Source organism: Hydra vulgaris, chromosome 15, assembly GCF_038396675.1.
Source record: "Hydra vulgaris chromosome 15, alternate assembly HydraT2T_AEP".
NCBI lineage: Eukaryota > Metazoa > Cnidaria > Hydrozoa > Anthoathecata > Hydridae > Hydra > Hydra vulgaris.
In genome coordinates this window covers 32,857,277-32,883,552 of record NC_088934.1, presented here as the reverse complement: position 1 = coordinate 32,883,552, position 26,276 = coordinate 32,857,277, and the positions used below count along the sequence as shown (strand labels likewise).

The 26,276-nt window shown below is 26.3% G+C and overlaps 1 protein-coding gene across 1 annotated transcript in view; it reads right to left on the bottom strand.

Moving 5' to 3' along the window:
* Positions 1-17,450, bottom strand: part of LOC100198519 (apoptotic chromatin condensation inducer in the nucleus) — a 33,753-nt gene extending 16,303 nt beyond the window's left edge. Inside the window, exons 1-5 of the mRNA XM_065820126.1 lie at positions 17,258-17,450; positions 17,020-17,065; positions 5,027-5,224; positions 4,736-4,784; positions 3,286-3,368 (exon numbers count right to left, since the gene is read on the bottom strand). Of these exons, the coding sequence (XP_065676198.1) occupies positions 3,286-3,368; positions 4,736-4,784; positions 5,027-5,224; positions 17,020-17,065; positions 17,258-17,380 (499 nt within the window). The 5' untranslated portion in view covers positions 17,381-17,450. The remainder of the gene's footprint in view (positions 1-3,285; positions 3,369-4,735; positions 4,785-5,026; positions 5,225-17,019; positions 17,066-17,257) is intronic.
* Between the last annotated feature and the right edge of the window lie 8,826 nt (positions 17,451-26,276).

The window sequence follows — 26,276 nt, the reverse complement described above, 5'->3', positions numbered from 1 at the left end:
GCACTGCAACACATTAATTATTGCTTTAATTAATAAAAAAACTGTCTGAAATTTGTTAAGTGTAAAATCTATAAATACTTTCTAACTAAAAATTAAAGAATTCTGCAAATATATCTAATAAATGATGTCATTTACCAAAGTAATTTATTAATAAAAAATTTAAAAATTTGTAAAATGTCATTTCGATAGAAGAACAAAAACGTCATAGCGACAAACGGCTAGAAAAAAAGTTCACATTATTTATATATATAAAAAAAAAGTTTAGAATATATAAGGTGATCAATGTTTTTTTAAATATATTTATTATATTTAAGAATGTATCATAAAAATCTTAATTTTATTTGGTTCTTGCGCTCCACAAAAAATAATTTTTTTTTTAGCTTCCTATAAAATTTATAGAAAAGTTATATGATTGATGATAAACACTTATTTTAAAAAACAAATAAAACAAAAACAAATAATAATGATTCGAAAAAAAATTCTACAACGACATACTAAAACTCTTTGTAATTAAACGCACTTAAATTATAAAGTCTGTAGATTACAGCGTATATTTTAAAGACTTATAGCAACTGGCTAATATAGAAACGATGAGCTTTGAGTAAAACAACAAAATTAATTTTTTTTGGTATATATTTTTTAATTTTGTTTACTCGAAAAAATTCAGCCCAAACATTTTTTTTCATCATTCTCTTTAATATGAACAAAACTTGTCAGCACTTTGGGATTATTTTAAGCTGTAGAGAATTTTGAGGTGTATCTAAATATATAAAAATCTAATCATTTTTAATATAAAGTTTTTTAAGTATCTTTGTCATCTTATATTGCCTTATTCAGTAAAAGATTCTCCACAACATGATCAAAAAATATTTGGAAACTGTTTATTCAATAAATAAGTAGGAGCAAAAAAATAAACATTGTCATAACTATTTCATTCTATCCTTTATTTCATTCTACCAACATTTCATTTACACTATATTTATAATACAACCTTACTAAACATTTAAATATTTGAAATCTCCCCCTAACAAAAGTATTATAAATTTAATTTGGTTGATTAATATTTTACTCTTTTCTTCTATTATTAAATCTACTTTAACATTTCCATGTCGTGTTATTGAAAAAAATGTTTTCGTGGCAATAAAAACGATTACAGATGCACACAATCTGATTTTTGATTTTTATTTTAAAACTAAAGCATTTTAATGTTTCTTACAAAGTGCAAATAACTTAAACAGTATATATTTTTATTAGTTGATTTTAAAATTAAAGCACATATTTTTTGGACCTTAAGTGAATATTTAACAAATGCCTATTTTTATGAGTTCATGTTTGTATCTATTATTTGTATTGTATTTTTGTTAGGCTTACATCTATTTCAATTAAATTTGGCATATCTTAATTACTATTTTCAATTTATAAAACCTGGATTAACTGTTATTTAAAAAACTATATATGACTTTTGCATTATAAATATTGTATTATAATCATTACTTTTGCAGTCATTAATTTATTGTTTTTGGAAAATTTTTTCAATATGATATGATTACCCAATCAGTATTCATAATAATATTAGCATGGTTTTTATTGGCATTAGTAATATTATTAGCAAGGTTATTCGAATTTTTAAGTCTGGAAGATGGTCTTCTTCATAGCCTTTCATGGTGTAAACTCTTGACCTTACATAACTGTATTTATTTTAAACAATTCAATTCAAACGATCACACTTTGAATAGTTTTTCCAAAAATAAAGATTTTGGAAAAACTATTCAATGCCCAATTAGGTATAAATTGTGATATCTGGAAATACTTCTGGTCTCCAAATTTTCAGTATATTAAAAACTATGAATAATGTTTTTATGCGATTGAATTAACTACAGCTAGAGGCTTTACAGCAATCTCTAAAGATTGGAACCACAGAAGCCATTATCCAGCAGACAGGAAAACAAGATTTAGTTAAAATTTTGTTAAATACTAGAGTACTTAAGAGAGTTCTGGAAAATACATTTGTAAGACTGTGACAGGAATATTGTTGGCCCAATTTTAAGTTAGAAGACAAAAGACCTCTTGGCTTAAAACCAATCACCAAAAATATCACAATAGGAATTAAGGCTTTGAAGCAGTAGTAAGATGTATCAATATGTAGTGAATCTGATGTAGAAGTATGATGTAAAAATTTTAGTGAGATCATAGCATAGTCTGAACTGAACCACCTAAAAAAGAACTAGCAGAAACTGAGAGCAAAGTGAGGTAAAATTGAGAATGAAAAAATAAAGCTAAGTGATCAAGGTTGTCTGTAATAGGAGTCACAATGTTAATTTTCTGAGTAAGAGATTGATGGACAAAAATTTTGAGCTTTAGTGTTAGCAGGATCAGTGGTACTAGAGCCTTACAATTTAAGCAACTTTTTTCTAAAAATATTTATTTAAAACTTGTATAAAACAAAATTAAAAAACTTTTAAAATAAATATTTAAACTAGAAAATATTTGTTTCTGCTACTTAGACACATTTCATTTTAAACATTAATTAATTAAAATTAACATTAAACATTAAAATACACATTTGTAATATAAATTAAAATTTGTACATGAACTAGATCAACAATCCTTATAACTTTTTAAAATTATATTCACACCCTCGAGTAAAACCCGAGCAAATGCAACCCCAAATAAATGCCCCCTAGGAAGCAAGAATCAGCTAAATATTTGTATTTTTTAATACTCAATAACAAATTTGTAATATGAATACTCAATATAACACTCAATAATATAACGCTGTTAAAGACTGGTTCAATACTTTATATAAGTATTATATCATCATTGGTATAAGTACAATACTTATACCAATGATGATATAATACTTATAGTAAGTGACAACATCCAATTTAATTTAAATACTTAGCTGTGCACTGCATGATGTAGCACAAAATATAACTATTAAAACATATGAAATGCTTCTAACATTTTTCTCGATGTTTTATATACACTGTTAAAACATTAAGAAACGTGATAAAATACATAAAGAACTGTAAAAAATGTTTTACAATCAAAACATTTGAAATTAAAAAAAAGTTAAAACTTATTATCTTTTAAATAATTTACCAGAAACTTCTAAAAATTGAACAACTAATATATCTCATTAATAAGTATAGCCCTTGAAAAAGCTGCTAAGAATTTCATTCCTTGTTTAATTCAAATAAATTAAAATACATAATAGTCTAATGATTTGATAAACTATAATTTAAATGAAAATTAAGTAAATTATAAAAAAATTAGTTGACTAACTTGGCTCATCAAGATGCTCTTCAGACATATGGAGAACATTAGTGATTGAACTTTCTTTATCACAGTGGATATTTTCTTGGACCCTATAACAAACAGAAACAAAAATGTATATATACATGTGCGTGTGTGTATATACATCAGCCCTCAGAATTAGGGTTGGCATTCGAAAATGTCAACCTTAAAGTGTTTGAGGTCAGTAAAAATTTGCTAACCTTATTTCTATGTTTTATGGAAACCCCTTTATGTCAAATTTTTTTTTAGTTGAAGATCACCTTTCATTATAACCGTCAAGATTATGACCGTCACAACAGGAAAAACATAAAAATGATTGTAAAACTTCAAGTAAAAACTATGAAACTCAGCATATAGTAACATTAATATGTGCTAAATACACACACCAAATGATTTTTTGTTTACCATACCGATTTCTGCATCAAGTCTGATAAAGTTGTTTTGCTTAGAAGTGGTAAGCACTACGACCCTCACGCTACATAGAGTTGATTTTTGAAAAAGGTTAAAGACTTTAATGCTTTTACATACTAAATTATATGATAGTATTTCACATTTCTGGAAAGTTTTAATTTCCATTTTCAGTTCATTTTTAATAAATTAAAGAGTCAAATGTTACCACTGCCACTCTTGTGGAATTGCACACACACACACACACACACACACACACACACACACACACACACACACACACACACACACACACACACACACACACACACACACATATATATATCAGTGATGAACCTAGAGTTTATTTGGGATATTGTTTTTTTCACCGCAACTTAGTGAAGAAGGAGAGGAATGTTCTTGAGATAACCCTACCCCTCCTTCTTTAAAAACTGGTGCCGCAAAAAAGATTTTTAAATATCACTTTGTATGTGTGCACCTTGTTTAGTTTTATCTGATGATAAGGAGGTTTAAAATAGGGTCTCGTTGTAAAAGAAATTCTTTGAATACATGAATTTATAAACTATTTTATTTATGATTTTAACAAACATTCAAGTTGCAAATACTACGTCATGTCAGGGTTTGTAAATATTTATTGAAAATTATTCAAAGTATTTTAAACATTTAGTAACAATATTTTAGTATTTTTAATTTTTGTAGTTATTAAAAATTTAAAATATTTAATCAATACTTACAAAGCATGTTGTATTTGAAAAATTAAGATAATTGTAACTATGCTTATGTCTTGTATTCAAATAGTTATTGTATATATATATTATAATATATTATATATACAAAAACTATTCAAATAGAAAACAAAAGCATTTAATATTTAAATTAAATTTTGTAATAAGTGTTGATTTTTTTACACCTTTGGTTATTTTAAACCTTAGGTTAAACATTTGTTTAGTAACCGAATGACAGTTTTAAACATTAAATGAGTTATAATAATAACAATAATGTACAAAACACCAAAAAATATAAAATTTACCATCCATTATCTTCTTGATTATCTAGTTCAACTAATCTCTTATTTGTTTCTAAACAAAAAGTAATTTAAAATAAAAAAGAGAATAGATTATGTCAAGGTTCGACATTATTCGAAGCTATTGAACTAAAGCATTATCTTAAATTTTAAGATAATGCTTTAGTTCAATAGCTTCGAATAATGTCGAACCTTGACATAATCTATTCTCTTTTTTATTTTAAATTACTTTTTACAAAATCTTAAAAAAAGGAAATTAAATTTAAATAAACTTTGTTTTAAAAAATGTAAATCTACCATTATTTACAGCCTCATCATTAACTTCTGAATCAATATTTACTTTTCGAGTGCCATTATCTTGAAAATCCTGAGATCTATGAATGGAGTTGGCTAATTCTTCTATAGCATGACTGGAGTTTACTTCTTCACTAAAACTATTTTCAAAACCAGACTCTTCTAAAGTTTCTGGATTTTCACTAGAGCAATTAGGTTGATCTGTAAATAATTAAACAATAAACTGCATTAATAATATATAAGTGATACTATATTTTATTTTTTTTATTTTATACATATGGTAGATTATAAGTTAACAAAAAAATCTTGATATGTGATATAACTCTGCTATGTTGCTATTGATTATATGTAGGCATTCTAAAAGTTAACAATCTTTCTAAATTGAATAAAAAAGGAACTAGACTACCAACATACATTTCAACATAAACACATTTTCTGTAGAATTTATAAAAAAATCTATATAAAATTGAAATGTTTGATATGACTAAAAAAAATTTCTCATAAGGAATAAAAAATCAATTAGAAATAATAATAAATAAAGCAACAAGACACTTATAAATCATAATGAACTATTAAGAATAAATATGAATAACTAAATGATTGAATATAATATAACTAAATGATAAAATATGAATAACTAAATGATTGACAAGGAAGGTGTCACTCATGCAGAAACCTGATCAAAGGAGTGGCACTAATATAACTATATTATTATTACTAATTTAAAAAAAAATAATAATAATTTATTTTCGTTTTATATAAATTTTATAAAAATTTTAAATAAAGAAATAGAGAAAAATTATTTAGGAGTTTTAATTTTTCGAACTTATACATAATGCAAGCAAGACTCTGTTTCCATTCACTGATGCACTGATGTGTAATTGAATACTTACAATACCGCCAGCCAAGAACCAAGAGGCTGTATGACCATTTTTTGTGCTTCTGAGAAAAGTTTTAAAATTTAATTTCTAAAGACTTAGTGTCAGAAAGTCTGACTAATTTTTTTAATATTTTCAAAAGTAGTATCATTCTTGAGACCAGATTTATTGGACACATACACCATTGATTGTTGAAAATTTATTGATAATAAACAGAAAAAACACAAAATGTGGACATACAGCCTCTTGGTCGTCGGCCGACGATACCTCAAAGTATAGGGACGTATATTTCACTTTCCATTATTCATATTTCTAGTTAAAGGTGAATGTATAAATCAAGTTTCCATAAAATAGGTTGTACTAGAGGAATCTAAATTTTTATTAAGGGAACTAAAAACAAAAAGAAGATTAGAAGATCTAACTAGTGTTGACAAGGTAGGAAGTTTAAGTTTTTGGAAGAAGTTGAAAGTTTCTGTATTATAGTTAAAAATTTATTGTTCAGATTAATTGATACTGAACCGATAACTATTTATTAATATTACAGTTGCCAATTTGTCCCCAAACCTGACAACAGTAATTGTGATGATACTGAAAAATTGCAAAATACAGATTCTCAAGGGTAGTTTTATCAACATATTGGCGATATAAGGTTTTTTACGGAGTGCTTCTTTATGTAAATTCCATGAGAGGTTTGAATCTATAAAAACACCAAAGTGTTTAGCAATGTATGTTGGATATTAACATCTATTAATAATTTTAATATTAATTATATGACTGTGTATAAAAGTTTTTGCCTTGGAGATGAAAAAAATATAAGTTCAGTTTTTTTCAAGTTCAGAGAAATTAAGTTTGCATTTAGCCAATGAACTAAACTTTTTAAATCTAAGTTTATATTCTTACACAAGGAATGATAAAACTTATTAAAATGCAAGATATTAGTATCATTAGCAAACAAATGGACTGATGAGAAGTGGACAGAGTATTTAGATCATTAATAAATATCAAAAACAATAGAGAGTCAAGAATAGAACCCTGGAGAACACCACAAACTATGTGTTTATTATTTAATTTGTAACCATTAATGCTAACAAACTGCTTACGATTTGAGAGATAAGATCGAAAAAATTACAAGCAACTCCTCAGACTCTATAATGTTCAAGTTTAGAAATTAAAAAGGTATAATTAACAGTCTCAAAAGCTTTTTGATAGTAAGTATAAGTTGATAAAAAAAATCACCAACAAAATGACTAGTATCCAGTATTTTTTTTTTTTTTTTGGTTATACTTATTAAAGCATGGCAAGTAGAATGTTTAGATCGAAATCCAAACTGAAATTCGTTTAAACAATTAAAGGAACACAAAAATTAGTAAAATCTAGAATACATTAGTTTTTCAAGGAGCTTGCTAATGTTAGGTAGGATAGATATTAGTCTATATTTAGTACATGAGAGTTTTACTCTCATGTACTAACTATAGACCAATTAAAATGGAAAACTATAAACCAATTAAAATGGAAAAATTCCATTTAAGGAGATAAATAGCTAAGAGAATATAAGAAAATTCAGAATTAAAATTAATAAGAATGTTTGGGAGATGCTGTTAGGACCTATTGATTTTCTAAGTTTTAATTTAGATATAAGTGATGAGATTTCAGAATGGTTTGTTGGAGATATCAGTTAACTATGAAGATTTGGGTGCTTAAGATACTTTTTATAGCTAATGTAAGATGAGTGAATTTTAGAATTAAGGTTATGAGTAATATTTGTGAAAAAGTTGTTAAATTCTTTCCAAGTAAGAGTTGATTCAGTTATGTATGTCTTGTTAACTTGTAAGCAATTTGTAAGTACATTATTGATATTTTTTACATTTATTAGACTTTTTATGCCTTTCCAAGTTTCGCAATGATTTTTTACATTTTCTGAAAAGAGTTTTTTTAAATTTTCTTAGTTTAATTAGATTAATTATGATATATTTATAATGTTTGAAGTTAGTTTTTAGTTTAATTATATTTGTTGGATTTTTTATTTTTAACATTTTCCCTTGAATAAGATTTCAATTTGAATTGATTACTTTAATAATCCATGGCTTGAATAGATGCTTGTAACTCTTAATAATAATTTTTTTGAGTTGCAAAAATAGTTCAAATTAGTAGTAATATTTGTTAATAACTAATATTACAACAAAAAGCACTGCAAAAGCTGTTTTTATAATATTAGGTATGCAGAAATTGCATTTTGAGGAATCAAATTTTGTGCTAGAACACTATGCTATGTTTTTGATTTTCTGCTTTGGAGTTGTGTTGCATTAATATTTTTTGTAGCATTTTTTTCTATAAAAAGATTAATATCAGCTTTTTTAAAACTAGAACACTACAGCTTTACATATATTAAATAGTTGTTTTTGAAACAATACTTTTCTTTACTTATATACCTATTTTCTATTCAACTGCCAAACTTCACAGAAAATAAACCAAGGTGGATATCTTATATTTTATCGCAAAATAGATATATGTAAGTTTGTAGCGCCGTAAACCGGGGTTACTTTTAATGTTTTTAAAATATTTTTACTTGCTCTTCCTTCAATATTGACAATATTTAAAATTTAACAAAATGAATATAGTGGCTAAGGTTGACTCTTACATAATTCAAATTCAAAATAATATTAAAATTAAAAATTTTTATATAACTTCAATTTAATCAGTCATTCAAAGTTACCCCACAAATGGGGTAACTTTGAATGCATTTTTTGTAAAAGCAAAACCTTTTCAAAAACGCATTGTTTTGTTTTAAAATTTAATAAAAACAGCAGTCTAGTTTCAAATTATTTTATTATTGCTAAAAATAATATAACATTATTTCATAACAAACACCCATTTGGTTTATTGTTTTGTTTAAATGGGTATGTTTTGAGAGGACTAGCATAAAAAGAGTCTCATTTACATTAGTTTCACTTACAGACAATCCAAGTGGAACATCTTTACATTTTGCCAAAAAAATCCTTAAAAGAAATAATTTTTTCAAGGTCAAAAGTAATTTTTATTTCCCTTTGAGTCTCCTTTTTCCTTGACATCAACATGACACATTACATTAACTATTGCTTGGCAATTATTGTTTTAATGTTTTTATTACCATCCAGCAAACAATTGAGAATAATACTTCATCTAATGAGTATATCTTTTTATTTTTTTTCAAAACCACTCATCTACTAAGTTGTTGATTACCTTTAAGTCTGACAAAAATAATGTTTATAAGTAAAAAAAGTTAGAACAAAAGAGATTTATTTTTTGCAATTGTCTGTGCTGATTTTGAACTTTTTTTTGAACTTTTTTTTCAAGAGGTTTTCGATAGATCAAGTATTTTCCTCCAATATTTTTTAAAAGGTTGCAATAAATGGGTAGAGTTACCAGTTATAGAACAAGATACTGTTTTCTTCACAACAAAATACTATTTTCTTCAGTTAACTTAAATAACTTTTTACTGAAAAGATTGCTTAGATTATAATTTACGGAACCTATAGTTCTTACAATTTGACAAAAATTAATGACAAACCAGTTTAAAAAGCAAATAGCATCAAACTGTTTTAAATTTTATTGTACAGTACATTAGGTGGTCCACTTTCAGTTCTTGTTGCCCATAAATGGTCAGCTTTATAAATATAACCAGAGATTTGACTAGATGCAATAAGCATGATTGACGTAACATGTTGAACAATTGATAACTTTTTCATATTTGTAAAAACTATGAACTTTTTATGTTTTTAGATTAGGTTTTTAAACCTTATTATACAAAGTGGCAACTTGCATCCAGTGAACATTTAATAACTTTTTGTATGGTAAACCACTATTAATACCATAAAATTTGAAAATTGACACTCAGTATAATTTATATACTGCCTTGTATTAATTTTTTTTGTATAACACCGGAGAATACTGATATGAAATACTAAACAAAAACAAATTTAACCCTTGTGTACACAACCAAATTTACTAACATTGTTAGACAACCAGGGTACCGGGGTACCCAACCTTTTTTTTCAGGATTTAAAATGTAATTTTTATGCAAACTATAATTTAAATTATTTTTTTATTGTTTATTGTTATACATTGTTTTATTTAAAATAGTTTTTCAATTATTATTCAAGTTATAGTGCTAGAATAATATAATATTAAGATAACAATAGAAAATTAACAACTGAGTTATGGAGGAATTATCAATAGCAGAATTTGAAAGGTAAAATAAATTTAATTCTAGTGTATTATTTTATTGAAGAATCACAATATTGAATAATAAAACTATAAATTTCTTTCAGATTATGTGATGTAGAAAAGGAGGCCTATTTGGTTGCATTAATAGGATCCAACAGTGATATTTCTAGCAATAACTCTGATGGCGAGGATGGTGATTGGGTGCCTAACAATATGTTAGAGCATGAGGTTTCTGATAATGATGATAATGTTTATATTTCAGGTTAGTTTTAATAAAGTCAGACCAAATTATATATATATATATATATATATATATATATATATATATATATATATATATATATATATATATATATATATATATATATATATATATATATATATATATATATATGTATGTATGTATGTATGTATGTATGTATGTATGTATATATATATATATATATATATATATATATATATGCTTTTTTATTTATTTGCAGATCCTCAAGAAATTCCAATGCCAAAAGAATTAGATATATCTGCAGAAGAAGGTGCTTAACTTACTGCATTTTGAAAATCTTAATCACTGAATTAACTAGTATAAATATTTCAATTTTTTACTTTTTAAACTCATTATTTTCAGACAAAGAAAATGAAGAAGAAATAGAAGCATCCCAAGGTGAAAATGAGAGCAATGATAAAAATGTGAAAATAGTGACAATGAGAGAAATGATAAAAAAGCAGTTGAAGCACAAGAAAGTAGTTAATAAAAGTGATATACAAAAAGTCATTATTTATTTTATTTTATGTTTATGAAATAAATGTTTCTTCTTAATTTTAGCAGAAACACAGAGTACTTACATAGCTAAAGGAATTGTATGGAATAAAATCCCTTCTCAACAAAATAAAACCCCATTCCGAAACATAGTGCGTCAGCGAAGTGGTCCTAGTAAGAGCACCGAAACACTCTCAATTAGTGACATTTTCTTAAAGATATTTACTGTGGAAATGGCAGATATTGTTACTCGACATACAATTAAAAAAGCATTCTCGGTATACTCATCACTCAATCTCAATTCAGATTCTAAAAGAGAATGGAAGCCAGTTACAGTTCAGGAAATATATTCTTTTATGGCTATTTTGATTTGTTCTGGTGTAAATAACTCTAATACTGACCACGTTAGTGATATGTGGCATTCTAGCTCATACCCACTATATCGAGCAACAATGGGAATCAATAGGTTTCGAAACATGCGTTTTATTAGATTTGATGATGCCAATACTCGCAAGCAGCGCAAAATAACAGATAAAGCAGCTCCAATTCGTGATATCTGGACAATGCTTAACAAAAATTTATCGCAAATTTATAAGCCAACAGAAAATTTAACAGTACATGAACAACTTTATCGTTTTCGTGGTCGCACAAAGTTTACTCAGTACATTCCCTCAAAACCAGCCAAATATGGCATTAAAATATGGTGGGTTTGTGATGCTGAAAATGCTTTTCCTCCTAATGGTATCATTTACACTGGGAAAACTGGTCATATACGAGAAAAAAACCAAGGTGAAAGAGTTGTTAAAGAAGCAGTTGCGTCAAAGGCAGTGGGAGAAACATTTGCATGGATAATTTTTTTACTAGTTCATCTCTTGCTCAACAATTGCTCTCATGGAACTTGACTATAGTTGGCACATTAAAGAAAAACAAACCATACATTCCACCGATAATGGGTCCAAATAAATTAAGAGAATTATACTCATCTATATTTGCCTTCCATGAAAACATAACAATATGCTCTTACATACCAAAAAAAAAAAAAAAAAATCAGTAATTCTTTTATCAACAATGCACTTTGATATTGCTAAAAATGAGGATCTAAAAAAAAAGCCACACATTACTTATTATAACAAATGCAAAACAGGAGTTGATACCACGGACCAAATGATAAGTAGATACACTACACAACGTTGCACTTTGAGATGGCCACTGGTAATGTTTTTTAACATGTTAGACATCAGTACACTTGCATCGTATTTGATTTATTATGAAAATAATAAGATGATTAAAAAAAAAACCAATCAGCGAAGGTTGTTTATGCGCCAGTTAAGTGAAGAGCTTGCTAAACCAATGATAAACATTCTGTATCAAAACTTGCAGGTAAGAAGGCATTACAATACTAAGATTGCTATTGAAAGTGTGATTGGACAGCAAAGTGTTTTAGTGGATCAAGTTTTAATTCCATCAGTTGAAAGAGATTCATCTGGAAGAAAAAAATTACTGGTTCTTGCCACATTTGTTACCAACAGCCAACGAAGAAGAGAAGAAAAACAAGAAAGTGTTGCTCTCAATGCAATAATCCTGTGTGTGACAAACATTCATTTGGTTTTTTTAAATGTGTTGAATGCAATATATGAGTGTTTTTTTGTTAACTTTTTTTATAAACTTTATATTTTATTTAGAAAAATGTAGCAAATTGATAGCAAATTGAGTTAAAACAACTATGTTAAATTTGAGCCATATAATGCATATCTAAATGCCCAAAGTAAAATATCTACAAACTTATTTACCTTAAAAAATGTGCTGTAGTGGGCACCCGGGTACCCGGTTGTGCACACAAGGGTTAAATATGAATAACAGTACTTTCAACTAATTTAACCTATTTGGGAACAAATTTTTTTTTGTAAATTTTTTTTAATTTTCTATTAAAATCCACATATGTGAAGGAAAAAATATATTTTTGCAAAACAAGAGTATTGATAATGTCTTTGGAGGATATAAATATATGTTCCCATTTGGGGACGCTGGTCTTTATAACAAGTAAATAAAATTAACAGAATTAACATAACATCAAATTATTTATTTGTTCCCATTTGGAAACGCTGGATCGATATGGGTTAATTCAACACAATATTGAATGTACACACAACTGCTAGATGACATATTTTATATATACACTTTATATATATGTATATATATATATATATATATATATATATATATATATATATATATATATATATATATATATATATATATATATATATATTAGGGTGGTGGTAAAAACAACTTTTTTTGAAAATGTCAGCTGACAACCCCTAAATGTGTTTTATAGAATAAAATAATACTGTATTTAAAAAATTTTTGAATAAAAAATATTTTTATGGGTGCCACAAGGCCCTTATACATCAAACAGGTCCCTAATAATATAAAAAAAAAAGTTTTTCAAAAGTATGTCATGTTGGGTCTCAAATGATGCAAAAACATATAAAAATTTCAAAAATATGAATCATTTTATAATTAAATTTTTATTTTAGATTTTAGTAAACAAAAAGTTACGTTTTTTAACTAAAAATGAAAAATAGGGAATTTAACAAGATTTTTTGATTATAATTAGACCAGTTCAAAAAAAACTTTTTAATAATTAAGTGGCTAGATGTTTAAATGTTGTTAATTGATGAAAAAAAGTAAATCATTAAAGTTTCAAAGCATTATTCCAATATTTAGTAACAGCTCAGTTAAAATTACTTTTTAATGGGGTCCTAAAATTAAAAAAAAAGTTCCTTAAAAGAAGGTCAACCTGGTACTCAAAAGAAGCAAAATAATATATAAATTTCAAAAATAATAATTGTTTTATAAAAAAATAAATTAAAAAAATTTTTATTTTTATTAAAAACTTGTAAAAATGTACTTTTTTTATTTCTAGCAAAAAAACCACCATTTTTAGTGTAATTAAATCAAAAATAATAATTGCAGTATGAAATTATCATTTTTTTTGAAATTTTTATATGATTGTGCTACTTTTAAGACTCAACATGACATACTTTTGAAAAAACTTCTTTTCTCAAAATAATAGGGACCTTTTCAGTCGATGTAGCAGCACTCCGTTGTGAGTCAGGCTATAAGAGAGTCAATGAAAAACATTCAGAATGTTTTTAAAAATATTCTGGTCAATTAAATTTGCGTTTTTGCGGTTTTTTTAAAAAACTTTCTGACAACACGGAAATGTTGGATAAAAGTCAAAAGTAATTAAGTGACGTATTTATTGGCAAAAGAACCATTTTTTACCATAACGTACTCTCAAATGCAACAATATCGGTCTTCTCTGTTTAGCCAGTACGCTCCCGCTCAACTCTTTTAGCACTCACCCACACGCCCACAAAAACTTTGATGAGGGCATAAAAAAGCACTTTTTTTAAAATTATCTAGTACTTATTCAAAGCATTCTTTTTACTATTTTAATTTTAATTTGAAGTACAGAATCGTGGAGGCTTACTTAAAAATGATCATCCTGACAGGATGGTCATTTTAAATTATCTTGCTTAAGTTGTCTTTAGATTTTACATGCTTAATAAATTTATAAACAAAAATTATGCTATTCAGACAACAAGCTGCTACACTAGCTGAGGCTGTGTACAAAATATTCTGACTAATTTTTTAGAAAAACATCCCAAATATTTAATTCATTTTTTAAGGAACAATAACAACCAATAAATAATGTAAAAATTTAAATAATTAAAATATAAACGATTTTTAAGACTTCGATGTTTAAAGGGATTCTTGGTATTCATTTATTCTTTTGTTTTAATCAAAAAAATTTAGCCCAAACATTTTTTTTATCATTCTCTTTAATATGAACACAAAATGTCTCGGAGGTTTGGGACCCCTTTAAGGTTTGAACAGTTTCATATAAATTATTGTCATAATTACAACTTGATAAAAAAAATAGATTTGTATTTAAAATTACCTGGCTGTTCTTAGTAGCCCCGGTTTACAGTATATATAAGTTTGCATATATAAAGGGTTGTTATTTAAACTTTTTTAAATTAGAAGATAATAAAAAAACTGTTCTTTTGTAACTTCTTATTTAGTAATTACAATATTCACTTTAAAATTTTTTTGATTTAAAATTTTTAAAATTATATTTGGTTGTGTGCTCACACACCACTTCCATAAGTATGTATTCTGTTAATATCGCAGTGACACAAGACACATTTTAAATGCCTAAAACACATTTAAAAAAGTCAAGGTGAAAAGCTGGATAAGTGCATTATTTTACCAAACAAACTGAAAAACATTTTATTTGTTTTAGAAACAGACTTAGAAAAGTGAGAAAATTATTTTGACACCCAGGATATTTATTTTGGAGTTTTGAACAAAACAAAAACTCAGACAACTCTTTAAAAAAGGAGATATTTCACAAAAACAATATAAGGAATTTCATGATGCTGCTCACTATATTTTCAAGTTTTCTTTTGAATATATTTGGCACAAATTTCCTCATAATGAATATAAAAATAATTTAATTAATAATACTGTTTGGGTGGATGTTTTAGATGTGAAAACTTTAAGTAGGAGCAAGTTCAATATTTTTATGACCGGTTCCCACACTCGATGAATGGTATCAAGCCTAATGAATTGTATGAGGAGTTTAGCAATTATCAGACTTTGAAGAACAATGATTTTGATGATAATGCTTTTGAAAAGGCTAAGGTATCTAAACATTATCTTGACAATATGTGAGGTAAACATTTGTTTCGCTACAGAATCGACAATTTATGGTACTATATTTCAAAAATGATTATTTCAAAGACTTTTATTAAACATTTTAAATTGCAACCAAAATTAGCTGACATTGTCTTTTTTATTCTTCAAATCGGAAAGGTTGTTTAGCATGGTAAAAAAAAAAAAAATGTCTTATGTCTTAAGAGATCAGCATTAAAGCTGGATGGAACATGATCAAGTATTCTAAATATACAAACAATGTACCCCGAGGCTAATAATCCTGTTTGCAACAATAACCACCAGTACAGCTGTTAAAAACTTCAAAGAAAGCAACAAAATTTATAATTCTAAACATAGTGAATAAATATGAGCTATTTATATATCAAATATAACTAATCATACAATTTTCATTTTTCTTGTTTGAAAAAAAGAACTTTATTTTTTAATTTTACACTTACCTAGGTTTTTGTGTAAATCGGAAGATTTTTTTTAGGTTTTTAAAAAAAAGTTGCAAAGTCTGCTATATGTATTTTATCATAACTTCACTCATTTTAATAAAGATAAAAATATGAAGAACAAAACACTTTTGTTACTAGAGTATGCTCAACCCATCCACCTTAACTCGAAGATAAATCTCTTATATTTGGTAGCAGTTTGTTTGATTTGGTAGCAGTTTATTTGATTTGGTAGAAGTTTGGAATAAAATTATAACAGCTTTGTATATATTAAAGTTACCATTTTTATATGACACTCTTTTATAAAATAAATATCCATATCAAAACAATAAAAATGGTGATTTAAGCTCAGATGGCTTAAGACTAATATAAATTTGTGGCCTACTCTTACATCTATCTTTTGATACCAAGTTATAAGAATTAACAAAGTTATTAAAAAACTAGGTGGAAAAAAAAAAAATTTTGACTGCAGTTTTTTTAAGATTTTTATTAACTAGAAACGCATTTTTATACCAACTCATTATTGATTATAAGTTTAGAAATTAAATGTTTGTTATTTAAAACCTTCTAACTTAGAATATAACCTCATAACATATAATAGAGTTAGTGTAGAATTGTCTGATTTTAAAAACTTTTTCACCTTTAAAATACTATATTAAAGCCTCAACCCTTTCTAATGATATATAACAACCGTTATTTTTTCAATTTAAAATTTAATGTTGTATCTAATAATATATCTAATTAAAAAGAAAAAAGCAATAACTGTTAACTTTTATAATTTATCTACTTTAAAAATTATATCAAACAATTTATAAGCTAAAAGTACATTTTGATACCTACTCTTTATTTATAATAAGTTTTAAAAATGTAATGATTTCTGTTGGCATGTTTTGAACACGGGTAAATGCTACTTTAAAATATTTGGTACATAAAAGGGGCTAACTACTTAATAAATAATATATAAATTGGTTGACTCACTTTGTGGAGTTACCATAACTATTTCTGTGCCATATTTGATCAAATACTAAAAAAAAAAAGAAATCCATACAAAATTCAAAAACATTTTTGAATCAATCGCTATGTAATAATGTTATAATTTTTTATATTATTAAAATAATTTTTATATTATTAAAATAATTATATAATAATTTTATTTAAACTTCGTTGAAATATTGTATTCGTTTTATTGAACTTTTTGTAATATTTGCAAATTAACCTCCGAGAGTCTTTGTATAAGTTTAGTTTTAACACCTATTTTTTTCAAACCACGCTTTTTAAGTTCTTGTTGAAGCTCTGGAACGGTAAGTCGAGACAATGAATCTATATTTAGTTCAGCCATTTTTGTTATATGTTCACATCAATCCTGCAGAATAGCATATTCGAGTGATCTGATTTAGCGGTAAATTTTAAAACCGGGATTTAAAACCGTGTTAGTACTAAGAATGTAAATGAGGCTAACATTTGTCCCCCCAATAAATTTTTAAATAAATAGTTATGAAAATATTGACTGAAAAATGACTGAAATAAAAAAAAAGGTCCTTAAAACTATTTCTGGATGTACTGACCGCCTCCCCCCCCCCCAATATGATTTTTGTTCCTACGGGCCTGAACTATACGGTAAAATGGAGCTTATTGGAAACTAAGGGGCTATAGTTGAGCTCTTGTATTTCGAATCCTCAAAGGGTCTCAAAATAATTTCAAAATAAAAGAATTTTTGAATTATAGGAGTTCCATCCTAAATATTAAACCCTAAAGGGATCAAAGAATTTGTTTGATTTATACGATCTTTCGAATTATAGGAGATCGAATTAAAAGAGTTCAACTGCATCTATAAATTACTTCAAATTATGCCACTTCCTTAAAATATTCTCTAGTTTGCAACTTTTTAATTAAAATTCTTGTCTGTTGCAAAAATTAAATAGTAAATCTACCATATTTTTTAATTTAAAAAAATCACTCAACACCAAGTTTATTTAAATTTTATTAAGTAGAACTTTTCATAAATATCTCCGAAAGAACGGAAATTTTTTAAAACGAGGCTGTGCTTGTCAAAACGAACTAAACGTTTATTTAAAATTTTACAAAATTCAAAGTGAGAAAATAAAGTGTGTTTGTTTGTGTATTTTAACTTTTTTTTTTTTTTTTGAAGTATTTATTTTGATTGTTTGCCAGTATACTTTATAGATCTTTCGATTTTCAAGTGAGGTTTACATAGCTGTTAAGTGAAGGGAGTTTTTGACCCAAAGTATCATAATCCAGCTATACTGTTTTTCCATTTAAAAAAATATATTTTCTTGGAAAAGCTTATTTAAAATAACTACTTTTATATTTAGATGATGTTTCAAGAAAACGTGCAAACCCAAACCCAAGCTGTTTTGAGAAAAACTCAATTCAACAAGGTTTCATTGGTTACGAGTAAACATTTTTTCCATCAAATGACTCTACAACACGGATTTTAGTTAGAACATTTTTACCCAATAGGGGTGCGATTTTCAGGAAGTCAAATATAGTGCTAACCTCCACTTTTAAAAAGCGTGGTCTAAAACTTTTTTTGCGAAACACCGACCATTTCTTGTTACAAACTTTTGCGTTAATAAAATAACACACTGAGCTTGCGTAAGTTTTATTTTTCAGCCGAACAGTCGTCATCTATCTAATATTTGAACAATGTGATATATTTTTAATTAAGAAACAAAAATATTTTTTTCGAATTTTAACTAGTTAAAACAACCTTTTAAAAGTAAAAAAAGTCCAACTCTACACGAGAGTCTTGTTAAGTCAGACTATTAAAGTTAAAGAGATATTTGATGTAAATTACATAGTAAGGAACAAATACATTTGTAAATAAAGTAAAATATTAGTGAAAAAATATAAAAAGTTAGTCATTAATTGTAAAAAATTGTTTATTTAGTTAATAAGTAAATATTATTTCATATCGGATTTTTTTGAAAATTGCATCTCTCTTTATCAGATTTTTGAAAAAAAAAAAACTTTTACAATCAGTTTAAAAAAGTTATTTAATTGCAACATTTATTAAACCAAAAAAGAAAATGTTGCTAGCGACATGAAGCAGAAATAAGTAGCTATCCACTTGTAGTTTATATATTATTGGCTAAAATGCTACTATATCTAGCCATCGAGTAGCTATAGATTTGTTGTTACAGTTTGCTATAAAGAGCCTCCAACCTTACTGTAACCCAACCTTGGATTAATTGATACTTTTATTATAAATTTTTATGTTATAAATCCTTTGCTTTAACTACTCAATAGACATGAAGTTTATTGCGTAATTAAAACATTACGTATTAAAGAAAACTGTAGTCTCAGGAGACTACAGTTTTCTTCAAGAAAGCTTAAAAGACTAAACCTTTTAGTATACTTCTAGACAACTAACTACCATGCTGACATCAGAGGCATTTTTTTTTCCAATAATTTTCACAAACTTTTTTTTTTAATATTTATTTTTCTTAAAAAAATGGAGCAATGTTAACGAGATTGCTTATTTACATAAAGATGCCACATTACGTATTATAAAAAAGCTCTAAAGCTTTAAGAGAGCAAAAGAATGTTGCAATCTTTTCTATTGATCTCTGATTAATCTCTCTAACGAAAGTAGCTCGGTAGCAACATGTTTCTCAAAAAAAATTTTAAACGTTGTGCACAATAATAAACTTCTTTTTTTCCATTTGATAAGATATTCATAAAATATATAAACAACTAACCTTTTCTGAATGTGAAATATTTTTTTTGTGTACGCACATTTTTAGCATTAATCAACTTTTTATATAATCAAGTTTCGACAAAGCTCTAAAATCCTTGGAAATAAATAAAACTCCAGATGATAATTGTAGTACTCATAGGTGTTCCTATGGGAGCGGACGTTTATGAAATTCTATTTGTTATCAATATAAAAACAAAGCCTTAAAAATAAAAATAAATAAAAAACCAGAATATATATATATATATATATATATATATATATATATATATATATATATATATATATATATATATATATATATATATATATAAATCAGTGATATATATATATATATATATATATATATATATATATATATATATATATATATATATATATATATGTATATATATATATCATATATCATATATCTGATATATATATCAGTGATATATATATATATATATATATATATATATATATATATATATATATATATATATATATATATATATATATATATATATATATATGTATATGTATATGTATATATATATATATATATATATATATATATATATATATATATATATATATATATATATATATATATATATATATATATATATATCACTGATAAGAATAAAACTTTTGTTGTAACGGGTGATGCGGAAGTTATCGGACAAATCCTAATTTCATTATTTGAGCATAATCATTAGTCTTTGTGCTTTAATGCGTACGCATAAACGTTCTATAAAATATAAACTTTATTATTTGAAACACAATTATTTAAAATGAGTTTAAATGCAGCTGAACGAGAATCTTTTCGAAAGCGACTAAAAATGTTTTTTGTAAATAAACCTAATATGAAAAAAAAAAATCGTATATCAGTTTTTAATTAAATTACTGATATAATAAAAAAAAGTTTTCAAGAAAAGAAATTAAATTACATAATTGGTGATATGAATTTAGATTGTTTTGAATATCACTCAAATAAAAATATTAAAAAGTTTTATAATGACTTGTTTGAAAATGGAGCAATTCCTTTAATAAATAGACCAACAAGGGTAACTGCAACATCTGCCTCGTTAATAGACAATATCATAACAACTGACACATCAAATAATAAACTAAAAACAGGAATAATTAAAAGTGATACCTCGGATCATTTTCCTATTTTTTTATCTATAAATATTAATACAGATTCGATATTACATGAAAAACAGGTCATTATCAAACGCTTTATTAATGATAAAAATATTTTATCATTTAAGGAACAATTATTCTTAATAAACTGGAATTCAGTAAGTAATTTGTCAGAGGCAAATAATATGTATAATGCATTTTTTAAAGTTTTTTATGAAGTTTATGATGTAAACTTCTCAAAATGTAAAATTAATAAAACAAAAAAAAGTTTAAAATTACCATGGGTAACAAAAGACCTTAGAAAATCCTCAAAAATAAAACAAAAGCTATATACTAAATACCTTAAAGCAAAAACAATTGAAAGCAAAACACTCTATAAAACCTTTACCAAACTATTTGAAAATAAAAAAAAAAACCCTTAAAAGGAAGTATTACAGCGACTTATTTGATAAATATAAAAACGACTATAAGCGAAAATGGCAACTTGTTAATGAAATCACTTGTAACAATAAAATGAAAATATGCTCTTTGCCAAAGGCAATTAAAATAAATACTGACATTTTTTATAACCCTACCATAATAGCAAACGAAATAAACAAGTTCTTTGTATCAGTTGGACCAAACTTAGCCAAAAACATCCCCATAATTAATAATTCAATCAATTCAAAAAAAGATTTGACTTCCCCTGAAATATCTTCTCTAAATAAATTTAAAGTATCTTTTGATGAATTTGAGATTGCTTTCAAAATGCTTAAGACTAATAAAGCAATTGGTCCAGACGATGTAAACGGGAATATTGTTATTGATTCATATGACATAATTAAAAATATTCTTTTTAGGGTCTTTACGTGCTCAATAAGCCAAGCAGTATTTCCCGACAAACTCAAAATAGCTAGAGTTACCCCAATTTTCAAAGGAGGAGAACTTACAAACCTCAGACATTATCGCCCAATATCAGTTCTCCCAGTTTTTTCAAAAATTCTAGAAAGAATTCTATATAATAAAATATTTAAGCACTTATCAGAAAACAAAATATTATATAATAACCAATATGGATTTAAAAAAAATAATTCTGCAGAACATGCAATACTTCAACTAACAAGAAATATTGGTGATTCATTTGAAACATCGCAATACACATTAGGTATTTTCATAGATCTATCGAAAACTTTCGATACTATAGATCGTGAAATTCTTTATAACAAACTAGAACATTATAGAATCACTGGAAATACTTTATTATTACTAAAGAACTATTTAACTAATCGTAAACAGTTTATTTAAATAGACTCATCATTATCATCAAATTTATTAAATATAACTTGTGGAGTGCCACAAGGCTCAATACTAGGCCCATTGCTGTTCCTGATATACATCAATGATCTCTACAAAGCCTCAAACTTAATGACAATTATGTTTGCGGATGACACTAATCTTTTTTTAACCAGCAATGATCTAACAACATTATTTAGAAATATGAACACTGAGCTTATTAAAATCTCTAACTGGTTCAAATCAAACAAACTATCAATTAATATAGAAAAAACTAAATGGATGCTTTTTTACCCAAATTCAAAAAAAAAAATTAATTCCAAGTATTACACCACTTATTTTTGTTGACAATATTGAAATAAAGCGAACAAAAATTACAAAATTTTTAGGCATTTATATTGATGAAAACCTTAAATGGAAACGCCACGTTAACAACCTAAATAACAAAATTGCTAGAACTATAGGAATATTATATAAATCAAGAAGTTTCTTAAATAAACATACTTTAACTCAATTATATTAAACCTTTATTCACTGCCATATTAACTACGCTAACATTGCTTGGGGTAGTGTGAACAAAAGTATACTAGAACCTCTTCATCGTCAACAGAAACACATTGCACGTCTTATAAACTTTAAAGACCGTTTTACTCATGCAAGGCCTCTCTTACTTGAAATGAATATTTTAAATATATATCAGCTAAACGTTTATAATATTTTATGTTTTATGTATAAATGTAAAACCAACGATTCCCCTTCTTCCTTTCATAACCTATACTCAATAAAAGAAAAAAACAAGTACAATCTACAAAATGATAATTCTATTCGACTACAATTTTCGCATACAATTTTGGTAAATCTTGTGTTTCTTTCCGAGGAGCCTTTCTTTGAAATAAAATAGTTTTGAAACATTTTGACTTTTCTCATGAATGGACTTATACCTCTTATAAAAGGAAACTTAGGAAAATCATTTTGTCCATTGATAATATACTTTTATACTTTTAATAGGAAATTTATTTGAAAATTTCTATTTTTTATTTAAATTATGTTTTTCTTCTAATATTGTTAAACACAGTTTTTTTTTTTTTTATTTTGAAATATGTAACACGTAAATTTGTAACGAGTTTGCAGCGGTTCTCGACGACAAGACCTTAAGGTCTTCTACGAGTCTCCGCATTCTTTTTTTTTTTATTATTTATAGTAAAAATCCTCACTTGTAATTGTTTATGTTATTATATCTTAACTTGTATTTTATAAATATTAAGGTGGTAACCCTAGAAATAATTTATTTTTTGAGTTTAAGCTATTTATTGATATTTTGTAGTAAAACTTGACTCTATTTCGAAAAATTAAAAAAAAAAATCATTCAAAATTTTTTTTTGCCTTGATTATCCAAAAATAAATTAGTTAAACCTCAAACAATGGGGTATATTTGAAAACATAATATCTCACTATATAATAACTCTACAGCTTTGACATTTTGCAGAAATGCTTATTACATATAATATTTTCATTTGTCATAGGATTTTTTGATTTGCCTCGATAATTCCAAAGTTATGCAAAATGTTTCAGAATTTATTTATTTAGTCACTCAAATAAATACTAAATTTCATATAAATCTGAAATTTGCTCTTAATATTACAAAATCCTATGAGAAATGATTTATCTATGTCTTATGAAAATGTTCTGAAAATTTCAGTTCATAAATCCATACCATTTTTAAATAACCATGTTTTAAAATGTGTAATGTCTCGAAAATTATTAAACCTGGGAAACGAGACTTTTAATAAAGTATTTCAAAAATAATGTTTAAAAACCACCAGGTATATATGAAGTTTGTTTTTCATTTGAAACCTCAACATCCACTATGCCTTTTTTAATTTTTCTTAGTTTTTTACGCTGTTTTAACATCATATTAGAAGATTTGTGCTTCATATGTTCAACACGTTTATTATCAGCCTCCATTAGTTTCTTGGAAGTTATTTGTCCTTTAATTCCAAAACTTTCCAAAACAGATTTTACTCCTTCACCACCATCATTGAAATGAAGAACTGCAGAATTAATTGCCAATTCAAACGTTCCTCTGGATAAGAATACATTTTTAGGACAGCGAGTCCATATTATTGCGTTAAATGCTTCGTTTGCATTTTGGGTTTGTCCATGGAGGCATTTGGTCAATAATTTATCATCAGATAAATCTTGAAAAATTGGTTTCAGCTTTAAATATTGGTAAATTAATTTTATCTTTATGAAACTTAGTATCATTTAGTCGATCAAGTTGCCACTTACACCAAGAATTTTTATCTCTGGGACACATAGCATGGCGACCTGCAGGATCATTAAGTGCGGTACAATGGTAGAGAATGGCTCCTATAGCTTTCTTCATTGCATATACATTATCAGAGTTTCTCCGAATAGCAAGACCATAGCAGTTTTGCATGGAATTAATAATAGTATCAGTAAGTTTCCCTTTACCATGTATTGGAGTTTTTGTCCCTTTAAAGTTTTTCACTAAATTTCGAACTCTAGTACCAAGTCGCTTTTGCACATGGCCAATACACTCTAATTTCTCAATGTTAATTCCATTCTCCTTGTAAGGATTAGATTCAACAACTTCTTTAAAAGAAGAAGTATCTCCATCTCCTAAATATTGGGAATAAATTATATTGTTTTTCTGGATGGAACGTGCAAAAATTTGAATAGCACCAGCATGGTGCTATTCAAATTTTTGCTTCCATGGCACCAGAGGATTTAGTATGGTTTATATGACAATTATGATTTACTTTCCATCTATCATGTTCAGGTGTACCTTCCTTGGATCTCCACATTGTACAACCTTTACAGTGTTTTGAAAAAGCCTGATAATCTAAAACTTTATCACCAACAACAGCTGTAACTACACCATTCAATGATGCATGACCTCTCTTCTGCCAAGAACCATCTATTGTAACGCGTTTGCAGACTGGCTGATTACTCGCTTGAGAAAATTCACTGGCAGCTCTTTTCATTGATACTTCAGCTAATTTAGCATATGCAGTTGAAATACAGTTGTCATTTAAGTTGTCAAAAGCTGATTCACCAATACCATACATGTTAAAACAGTTAGTAAACATTTTCAATGCTGCCTTGCCCCGACCAATCTCACGAAAACTAATGACTGCTCGAACATTTGACTCATACAATTTGCGACCACGTTTAGTTTTTCGATGAGAATCATGGCACTCTTTACTTGTGAAACAGGAATTAATCCAACCACAGCTCATACATTTCAATTCTAATAAATGAGCAAATCCCATTCTTCTTTTCAGGTTATCAATAAATTCTATCGGTTGTTTGTTATCACATTTAGGACAGTACAGAATTGGTAAAATTAACTTTTTCATTTGCTCAATATCCATAAACATAAAATATTTACTATCATCATTATTACTAGATTCAGTAACAAAACCTGCAGTTTTAAGTTTCCTGGAGCTTGCACATTCAGTTTCTAAATCTGCTTTAGTTTTGTTGTTGTTAAAGTTTTTTTCTTTGGTTTTAACCATGTGGCGATTCTTTGGTGGTATTTTTTTATTTTTCTTTGTAAATTTTGTTTTGTTGAAATCATTTTTACTAACTAAAATCTAAAAAATAAAAAATTCAAATAAATAGACTTCAAAACAAAAAAGAAATTTGCCTTCGATAAGCAATTCATGTCACCAGACAAACTTCATGCTTATCCTTTTAACTTTAACAAGTGTTTTAGTTTTTAAAGTATAGCTTATAGTCACTATATAGTTTTAAAGTATAGCCATAAAAATGTTTCAAAAATAGTATTCTGCTGCATTTTTTAGGGCATTTACATGTTGCTAGCGCGTTGCTAGGGAAAAGTAACAGGAACCAATTCACAATTATATCAATATATTGACAATCATATTAAAAAAACCTTTTCATGTTATACATTTTTGTAAAGGTATTAAAATTCTTAATTAAATACAATAGAAATATTTTTTTTGAAAATTTCATCAAAAATCAACTTTTATTTCTAGGGTTACCACCTTAAAGAAATGTAAAAAAAGAAAAAAAAAAAAAAAAAAATTTTGAAAAGGAAGGATTTGCTCGAAGTACAATATATGATAAC